General features: G+C 35.6%; 1 protein-coding gene across 1 annotated transcript in view; it reads left to right on the plus strand.

Moving 5' to 3' along the window:
• Nucleotides 1-11,194, plus strand: part of adamts14 (ADAM metallopeptidase with thrombospondin type 1 motif, 14) — a 205,587-nt gene that overhangs the window by 76,529 nt on the left and 117,864 nt on the right. Inside the window, exon 5 of the mRNA XM_030122123.1 lies at nt 6,891-7,087. Within this exon, the coding sequence (XP_029977983.1) occupies nt 6,891-7,087 (197 nt within the window). The remainder of the gene's footprint in view (nt 1-6,890; nt 7,088-11,194) is intronic.

Below are 11,194 nucleotides of genomic sequence, written 5' to 3' on the forward strand. Positions count from 1 at the left end.
GATAAAATGTAAATGTGAATTGGTGTGATGAAGTAAATACATGTGTGCATGTGTGAACCTGCAGCAGGAGGAGACGCTCCAACATTCCTTGAATTAATATAAGAAACAAACATTAAATTAAGAACAGGAACAGAATGTCTCCTCGTTAAAAAAAAAAAAAAAAAGAAAAAAAAAAGTTGCAGAAACACATGTTCTACAAAGGCCCTGACCAAAACACAAAAACACTCTATGAGCGTAAACATGTCAGAGGGAAAGCTAAAGCTAACTTCGGGTTTTTCACCAAAATGAGCAAAATTCTTAGATCTATTTTGCATCTTTCGACTCCTCAATGAACAGCACAATTAGCATGTTATTTTATTTGACACTAAAACTAACAGTATTTGAACTAAAAATCCACTTTATTTATCATTTGTAGATGTTAGCCAACTCCGCTCTCTAAGCTAACACCATAATAACTGCATGGACAAACATTAAATTAAGAACAAGAATAAATGTCACCTGGTTTAAAAAAAAAAGAAAAAAAGCTGCAGAAACACATGTTCTACAATGGCTCTAACCAACACAAAATAACTCTATGAGCATAACGTGTCAGAAGGAAAGCTAAAGCTAACTTTGGGTTTTTCACCAAAATGAGCAAAATTCTTAAATCTATTTTACATCTTTCAACTCCTCAATGAACAGCTCAATTAGCATGTTATTTTATTTGACACTAAAACTGACAGTATTTGAACTAAAAATCCACTTTATTTATCATTTATTGATGTTAGCCAACTCCGCTCTCTAAGCTAACACCATGATAACTAAATGGACAAACATGTTAAAAACAAGAACAGAATGTCTCCTCATAAAAAAAGAAAAAAGCTGCAGAAACACATGTTCTACAAAGGCTCTGACCAACACAAAAAAACTCTGAGCATAACATGTCACAAGGAAAGCTAAAGCTAACTTTGGGTTTTTCACCAAAATGAACAAAATTCTTAGATCTATTTTGCGTCTATCGTCTACCTCAGTGAACAGCTCAAGTAGCATGTTATTTTATTTGACACTAAAACTGACAATATTTGAGCTAAAAATCCACTTTATTTATCATTTTTTGATGTTACCCAACTCTGCTCTCTAAGCTAACACCATGATAAGTACATGGACAAACATATTAAATGAAGAACAGAAACAGAATGTCTCCTGGTTAAAAAAAAAAAAAAAAAAAGCTGCAGAAACACATGTTCTACAAAGGCTCTGACCAACCAAAAAAAAAAAAAACAACTCTATGAGCATAACATGCCAAAGGGAAAGCTAAAGCTAACTTCAGGTTTTTCGCCAAAATGGCCAAAATTCTTTGTTTTAGATCTGTTTTGCATCTGTTGACTCTTCCGTGAACAGCTCAATTAGTATGTTATTTTATTTGACACTAAAACTGACAGTATTTGAGCTAAAAATCCACTTTATTTATCATTTGTTAATGTTAGCCATCTCTGCTCTCTAAGCTAACATCATGATAACTACATGGACAAAAGTATTGGGACACATTGACTTCTTGTATATTTTATTTAGCGTTTATTTTAACAAGGAAACATTTTGTGTGTAAATAGTGATAAATCACTAAAGAAAGGTTAAATGTGAAGCAACAACATTTAGGTTAAAAATCCACTTTTTATGCTAACGTCATGATGCTTCACATGGACTAAAGTAGTGAGACACATTGACTTCATATTTGTTTTATTTAGTTTTATTTAAGGACAAGTATTATGATACTTGTAGATTATTAACCCAAACCAAATTAATTTATGGACCAGTGATAATTTCCAATACCAGTCCCTATCTGGACTTTTAAAGTTCATAAAACACAACATAAAAACTGTACAAAATGCACACAAAGTCACTATCGGACATCTTGCTAACCGGAGGCTGGACTGTAAAACAGTAATAACAAATGTTACAAACTATTTTCATATTACGATTAATATTGCAATCAACATTTTTATTTTGCCTTTAGTTTAATTTTTTATTTATATTGTCAGTTATGTTTCCAAAATGTTTCTGAGTTTTGGTTTGATTTTAATCAAAATTACCATTTTTTCATTCCGGTCTGAAATAGTTGTGATGTTAGGATCATTTTACAGAAAAGCAAGACAAATTTTTGTGTATAGCACACTTTGACAAACAGGTATTTTTAATGTGCTTTTCAAAATACTGTATAAAAGCAATAAAAACACATAAACTCAACACAAAGCAACATAAAAAGTCTTTAAATATAACCTTCGATAAACTAAAAGGGACATTTATTGCGATAATTCCTGACAAATGACATGAACATTTTTATAATGATATTCCTACAAGCTGTCGGTGGGATGTATCCCGATATTTAATTTATATAATGTACAATTATAGCCTGTATATAGAAGACTAGGGTGTACAAAAACACACCCCAAGGGTTTACAGTGCTTCTATTCCATTGATTCTCAACCTTTTTTGAACAAACGCCCCTTTTTGTCATCGTGAGTCTCCTGACAGATTTTTTATTTTTTTTTTTGCCACTTACAGATAAAGAACCGAATATGGTAACTTTGTTGACCATGATTTTCTACATGGCAATAACATTTTTGGAAAATTTTCACAGAACTAATACAGTCTTTTTAGGTCCTCCAATTCACCACCAGAACCACAACCTGGTTAAAGACAAAATGCAACTTTTCTCATCTGTAAATATTGTGTTTAAGAGTGAGTGAGTGAGTGAGTGAGTGAATGAATGAATGAATGAATGCCGCATATCATATAAATGCAACACTGAATTATTGAATTGTATGGTATGATTGTTTTAAATGATGGACATTTTATACTTATACTGCAATGCTGTGCAAGAGCCCATCTGGGGACTGGAGTTGAGAATTAGCACTATAGCTATCTATCTAGCTATAAACTTTATATCACAGGTGTCAAACATGCGGCCCAGGGGCCAAAACTGGCCTTCCTAAGAGTCCGATCTGGCCCCCAGGATGAATTTGTGAAATGTAGAAATTACACTTAAGATATTAACAATCAAGGATGTCAAAATAATTTTAGGCCAGTTCAACCTAAAGTGGGTCAGACCAGTAAAATATTATCATAATAACCTATGAATAATTAAAACTGCAAAAAAAAAAAAAAAGGAAAATTACACAAAAATGTTTACATTTACAGACTAGCCTTTTACAAGCAAAATATAAATAACCTCACATGTCTTAAGAGAAGTACATGGAATAGTACCAATATTTTGCCTGTTACTAAATGTTTTGTGTATTTGTAGATCCACTGTGATCTGTAAGTTGTAATGCACATGTATAAATGATAAACTAAGGCGTAATATTGTTAAAATTGCACTTATTTTTCTTAAGAATTTCCAGGTTCATATTTGTTCATGTTATGTTCGAGTACAGTTCGTAGATGTAAACATTTTCATTACGGAATTTTACTTTTTTCACTCAAAAACATGGAGAAAACTTTGGAGCTGACATTATTTATAAGTTCTTATCCTATTATTTATATTATTTAACTGTTCTGGCCCGCTTTATATCATATTAGGCTGAATGTGACCCCTGAACTAAAATGAGTTTGACACCCCTGCTCTATATGCATCACATCAGCTGCAACTATGTTTGACTGCATTGTCCCTGTCAAATAAATAAATACATAAATAAAATAATACTCTAAGGTAGAAATTTTGAATTTCAGAGTATTGCTACTGTATGAGTGTTGTAAAAAGGGTTAAAGTCATGATTAATCAGATATTTGAAGGGCAGGAGCTTGTTTCTTTATTACATCCAAATGGATTTTTAATGGGAATCTACAGCTTTCATCAGACAATATCATATGGAAGTGACCATAAATTAGCATTTCCTTTGTTTCATTTCCAGAAAGCTTGGTTCAAATTTGCATTAATTTTGCATGGAAGGCCAATAGTTAATGCTTAAAACAGAAGACTAGAACTTACAGTAATTTTCTTCACAGCTTCAGTAACCCCTACAAAAGTCCCTACATTTATTTTTGTCCTCATTTATTCTTTTATTATGCAAGAATAAATGCCATTCCATTCAAAAACAGCTTGGTTGAGGAGCTCATGAAGACATTTTAGACTACATTATACATATCCGTACCACGATTGTTTACCTGCACATGGATTTGTGTTATTGAACGCATCATTATCTTTCAATTTTCCACCTTGTAGATCGACCAATTATTTCTAGTCACACTTTCACTTTTATGTTTCCACTTCACGCTTTGTAAACAATTCCTGTGTTTAAGTTGATTGAGCTATTGTTATTCTCATGAATATTTTATATGTTCCGATTTATTAACTGTCCTATGAAATCTTTAAACACTTTCTGTTTTTTTGTTTGTTTTTTTTTCATTGTTGAGCTGAACTGGTGCACGCTTCCAGTGACTGTAAATTAATATGAAATTACTTTTTATTTGTTTATTCTAAAATGTCATGCTCTATTTAACCCTTACACCGAAATGCTCGCATTTGTGTCCTTTTTTTTTTTTTTTTTTTTTAAATTATTATTATTATTTTAATCTTCTCAACTTATGTATATCACTTTACAGCTTATCTTACAACTTAACCCTTTATAGGGAAGTCATAGAAATACTCTGAAATTCAAAATTTAAACCTTAGTGTGTTTTTGGAGACATAGCAAGACTTTATTACTTTTGTGAACAATGTATTATGTAGAAAATTAAAGTCAGTGAAGTTACCATATTTGGTTCCTTAGCTTTACATGGCAAAAAAGCTATATGTAAGATAAGATAAGATGAGATAAGATATCCTTTACTGATCCTCCAAGGGGGAAATTCAAACATACAGCAGCTCAAGGCAATATGCATTATATACAATAGAAAAATAAAATAAAAAAGATAAAAAATGTTAAAGTGATTAAAAGTGACAGAAAATCGCAATAATAATGACAAATAGAGTAACAAGCGTGCAGTCAATAACTTTTATAAGTGTGCAAGTGAGTGATGTTTACAGATGCATAGTCTGTTCAGAGCAGGATGGAATTGAAGCCAAGCTGCTACAAAAGCAAGAAAAATATATATAAGGTGAAAGGAACATGTATTTTATAACATTAGAACATCACTTTTAGAACATTAGAACAACCTAACACCTGTCAACATCCACATTATCCCTTTGAACATCCTTCTTTACATTAGTACCATTACTTCATGGTACATGGTTCATACTCTGATGTTCAAAATGTCAACCTTCGTGTGTTACTGGAGAACATAACCGAACTTTATTACTTTTGAGAAATTTGTTAATTTTTTTTAGTTATGTAGAAAATCTGCCAATGAAGTTACTATATTTGGTTCATTGCCCATAAGTGTCAAAAAAAAAAAAAAATCCAAGAAGTTCATATAAAAAATACAATAAAAACACATTAGAACATCATTTTTAGAACATTACAAAATAAGGGCTGATCCAGACCCCTGTCCACATCCACATGATCTCTTATAGCATCATTCCTTACATTAGTATCATTACTTCATGGTACCTAACAAAGCAGGTACACTCACTGTTCATGCAGAGGTGGACCTTACAGACCCTGTAGACCAGGGGTGTCAAACTCATTTTAGTTCAGGGGCCACATTAAGCCAAATTTGATCTGAAGTGGGCCGAACCAGTGAAATAATAACATAATAATATATAAATAATGTCAACTCTAAATTTTCTTCTATGTTTTAGAGTGAAAAAAGTAAAATTATGCGATGAAAATGTTTACATCTACCAACAACTATCCTTTAAAACAATGTAAATAACATGAACAAACTGAAATTTCTTAAGCAAACGAAGTGCAAATTTAACAATATTATGTCTCAATTTATTATTTACACATGTAAATTATGACTTACAGATCACAGTGGATGAACAAATCCACAAAACATTTAATAACGGGGCGGAATATTCGGTAAACTTGCACTTCAGACATTTCAAATTTTTCATATTTGTTCAGGTTATTCGTGTTTTTTTTTTTTTTTATGAAATGATAGTTTGTTTTAGTGTAAATACAATAAAATGACATGAAAATGTTTATGTTTACAAAGACAAAAATTTGGAGTTGTGAGTATTTATAGGTTATGATGGTATTTTACTGATTCGACCCACTTGAGATTAAACTGGTCGGTATTCGGAACCTGAACTAAAATGATTCATATCTTCAGTGTAATTTTTTGCATTTCACAAATTCATCCCACGGGCCAGACTGGACCCTTTGGCGGGCCAGATTTGGCCCCCGGGCCGCATGTTTGACACCTCTGCTGTAGACCACATTGGACCTGAGATTGTTGAACCGTTGCTGTCACTGCCGTGTAATGTATGTGGAAATGACCAAAAATAGTCACTTGCCCAATAAAAGGTTTTACCCTTACACTGAAATGCTCTCGTTCCTGTGTCTTTTTTTAAAAAATCATCTCAGTTTATATATGCCACCTTACTGTTTCTCTCACAACTTCATTTATTCCACGGGTGTTTCATCTGAAAAATCACAGCGTCTAAAAAATCCAGCCACGTTTCCTGGAAGAGCTGATATGGAATTGATATGAGTCAGCCGAGGTTCATCCTCTGAATGCGATATTATATTTAGACTGAATGTGGGTCAGACAAGAAACACACTAAAGGCCAACGATTTATGAATGTAAGGGGAACGTTTCAACTGGAGATGGAGCGGATTAGAGGTTAGAGTCCCTAAGCCTCGGGGATTCCTCGTACTCATCCTGAAGACAGAACTTTGTTTTATGTCTGGTCTGACGCGGCCGTATATCACTTCACCCAACCTTAAATAAGAAGCAGAAATTTCAGACATGTTTGAGGTTGAACTCATTCACTGACTTGTTTATGTGCTGGTCATATTTTGCAGTGGCAGACTTCGGGATCGCGGACCTCCCAGCCGCACTGGATCTAGTCGAGCACAAACTGTCGGAGTCTGAGCGCAAGCGAAGGCACGCCAAGAAAGACGATTACAACATCGAGGTGCTGCTCGCCGTGGACGACTCTGTAGTTCGCTTCCACGGCAAGGAACATGTGCAGAATTACGTCCTCACACTCATGAATATTGTAAGTCTACTTTTGCAAAGGAGGATTTTGAAAATGTTGGAAGCTGCAGTTTTTATGTTATGATCTCTTTGCAAAATCTGCTTTATCTGCAGTGTTGGGAGTAACACATTCCAAAAGTAATGCATAGTGCAAGGTATTACTAATCAATTTTCAGTAATATTTTACTCAATACATGTTCAATGGCACATACGTTACAACACACTTTTTGCCCATAATTTAATTGCTCAAATAAAAACAAAAAATAGCAAGAACGCAAGACCTTAAGGAATAAAAAAATGCATCAGGAAAGTTCTGTTTCCTGTTGTTCAGCCAATGGGTGAAGATAGTAGAAGACAGTACATTGGCCACATGGATGTATGCCCATTATTATTATTATTATTTTTTTTAATTCAAGAAAGGAAAAACAATATATGATGCATTTTAGATACAGTGTCTTCAATTGTTTTTCTTAGTTTAACCAATCGAATCCCCTCCCTCCCGCCCTTCCCACATGCATACAAACTACCACTAAACATGGAACAAAACAAAACAAAAACAAACAAAAAAAAAGTATATGTATAATAGTATAATATGCTCATTACGAACCCTACCCCCGCTTTCCAGAAGCTAGTTAGCAAGATCCCTGTGATCAGGTAAGCTAACATTTCTACGACTAGTTAGAATTCTTCAGCGATTGTGGATTTATCTACTGGCGTCCTCGGCGCCGCGCCCCCTGTTTGATAGTGTTATAGTCAAGACCGGCTAGACCGAGACCAAGACACTGCCGAGACCGAAGGGTATCGAGACCAAGATAAGGCCGAGACCAAATGAGTTGAGTCCGTGATGAGACCGAGACCACAAAAAATTGGTCTTGAGGTCGATCTTGAGACCAAGACCAGTCTCAAGAACTACATCACTAGTGGGCTATACAATGTAACATGTTTTTAAAATCGATACATCTGACTGGTTGCATTTTAAGAGGGCGCATAATAACTAATGATACATTTCTGTGATGATGCAGTTTTTGTACAAATCCCAACGAGACCGATATGTCCGAGACCAAGAGAGTCGAGACCAAGACAAGAGGGAGACCAAATGAGTTGAGTCCGTGACAAGACTGAGACCACAAAAAATTGGTCTCAAGTAGAGCCCGACCAATATGGAATTTTTGGGGCTGATAAAAAAGCCGATATCCACTATATCGGCCACCCTAACCCAGTCGCAGTCCATCTTCGTCAGAGCGTGCGGTAGCGGTCCATGATTTTTGCCGGGGGTGGGTGGGTCGGAGCAGCAGGGATTAGCAGTCCATCCTTGTCAGAGTGTGTGAGCGGGGGGGTAGCTCTGTGATTGTCTGTGGGGGGGTGATCATTGTCCGAGCAGGAGTGAAAGTGAAACTAACTCGCTTTACTGTTCCTCTAACTCTCTGGGCAGCACACACACACAGCAGCAGTGAGCAACAGAATCTCCGTGCATCAAAAAAGTTAATACATCGGCCACATATTGACCGATGTTTATTAATCGGTGATAAGCTATAATTGGCCCAATTAATCGCCCAATTAATCGGTCGGGCTCTAGTTTCAAGACTGGTCTCGAGGACTACATCACTACTATTTGAACATGTAAAATGTCAAAAAAAAATGTAAGCGTTCCAGCTGGGATTCGAACATCGTAGACCGTAGCAGTAGTTACTGAGCTATCCGTCCACATGTACTTCGGGACGCAAATTTATGCCTCCTAAGGCTCTCCTATCTCATGCATTGGGGGGGGGGGGGGTTGGGTTCTACTGGGCATGCGCCATTTATGACAAGAGTCTGTATGTAACGCCAGAGTAATACAGGACTCATGTAATGCATTACAATTCTGAGACAGTAATATTGTAAGGTAAGGAATTACTTTTAAATAACAGTAACAAGTAATCTGTAATGGATTACAGTTTGGAAATAACTTGCCCTTCGCTGTTTATCTGTGTGATATATATGTTTCTGCTTATCAAAATCTATTTCTTTGTCCTCTCTAACATCAGGCGTTACCACACTTACCCCCAGACCCCCACTTTTCCTAGCTGTTTATGGATTACCGTTGGAGAAAAAAAAAAAAAAAGAAACTCTCAGCTCATTCATTATGGGTTCCACCAGCTCCTACCACCATAATCTACTTATTCAGCCCAAATCCCCCAAGTCAGATTTTCACAGGGTGCTGGTTTCACTCTGTAACAGTTACCATTTGGACCCTGCATGGTGGTCTGATTAGCTGCACCAGACCAATTAGAAAGTTGACTGCGAGCGGAATGGGGTAGTCATGGAAACCGGTGCCAGAAGTCCGTGCTGCTTGAATGGAATGATGCATTTGTTAAATAAGGATATTTCGTTCACATACCGCCCCTTTGCTTGTCTTTCGATGTTTGGAAATCCCTGATGTTTAATTGTTGAAAGTGCTGTGAAATGGCTCTGCAATCACTGTCGAATGTTTAGTGCTTCTCTGATACAAGTATCTCCAGTTGCTTGCATGATTTCCTATAAGATGTATCTTAAATTGAAGCGAAACTCAAGAGCGTATCTGATGTTTCTCCTTCACGCTGATTAACATCTCCCGTTTCTTCTTCATGCTGATTAACATGTCGGATTTCTTCTTCATGCTGATTAAATGTTGACAAGAGGGATGTAAGAGAGGTTAAACAGATGAAGCTCAGAACTGTTTCACTTGTAAGCTCCAGCCTTTGCTGTGTCTAAAATCCCTCTGAATCCCTGCTCCGTGGCTGCAGAATGAGTAGTACCACCTGGAGAAACTCTCCCTGAGGGATTGATTACTGAACATCCTGTCTGCGCAAAGCCACGCTGACTGCTGAGGTGCCGGCTGCACAATGGCTGTGTTGTTTGAAGCAGGGACCAGGTTTTGTCCACGTCGATGTGATGCTGTACACAAGCCAGGGACACCTAGCGCCTGCGGACCACAGCTGCTACTCTCATTTCCAGCCACAACAGTCCAATTCCAGCCCTCGCCGTGCTCCTCCTGGCTTTGCAATTATCCCAAATGTCCGTCCCTCGCTACAGTAAAACTTTAAATGCTTTTTAAAGCCTGAACGTATAGAAATTGATCCAAAAATCTGAATTCAGACAGGAAAATATGTAACTTCAGGGAGTATAAAAGTCACCATGGTGCTATATTCTTAATGTTCCTGCAGGTTTTTGGGTTTTGGTCTAATATAAACACACATATATAGGTCAAAACTGAGAATTAGCAACAAATCTGAAGGAATTTGGGATAATAATAATAATCATAATCATGATAATAATAGGTATCTTTGTCTTTTGTTTAAATAACTATACTTCACAAAGGGTTTCATACGTCCAAAGCCTGAATGTATAGAAATTGATCCAAAAATCTGAATTTTGACAGGAAAATATGTAACATTAGGGTGTTTAAAAGTCACCATTGTGCTATATTTTTAATGTTCCTGCAGGTTTTCAGGTTTTGGTCTAATATAAACACACACATATAGGTCAAGACTGAGAATTAGCAACAAATCTGAAGGAATTTGGGATAATAATAATCATAATAATCATAATAATAATCGTAATCATAATAGGTATCTTTGTCTTTTGCTTAAATAATTATACTTCACAAAGGGTTTCATACGTCCAAAGCCTGAATGTATAGAAATTGATCCAAAAATCTGAATTTTGACAGGAAAATATGTAACATTAGGGTGTTTAAAAGTCACCATTGTGCTATATTTTTAATGTTCCTGCAGGTTTTCAGGTTTTGGTCTAATATAAACACACATATATAGGTCAAGACTGAGAATTAGCAACAAATCTGAAGGAATTTGGGATAATAATCATAATAATAATCATAATCATAATAGATATCTTTGTCTTTTGGTTAAATAATTATACTTCACAAAGGGTTTCATATGTCCAGAGCCTGAATGTATAGAAATTGATCCAAAAATCTGAATTTTGACAGGAAAATATGTAACTTCAGGGAGTATAAAAGTCACCATGGTGCTATATTCTTAATGTTCCTGCAGGTTTTTGGGTTTTGGTCTAATATAAACACACATATATAGGTCAAGATTGAGAATTAGCAACAAATCTGAAGGAATTTGGGATAATAATAATAATAATA

Source organism: Sphaeramia orbicularis, chromosome 19, assembly GCF_902148855.1.
Source record: "Sphaeramia orbicularis chromosome 19, fSphaOr1.1, whole genome shotgun sequence".
NCBI lineage: Eukaryota > Metazoa > Chordata > Actinopteri > Kurtiformes > Apogonidae > Sphaeramia > Sphaeramia orbicularis.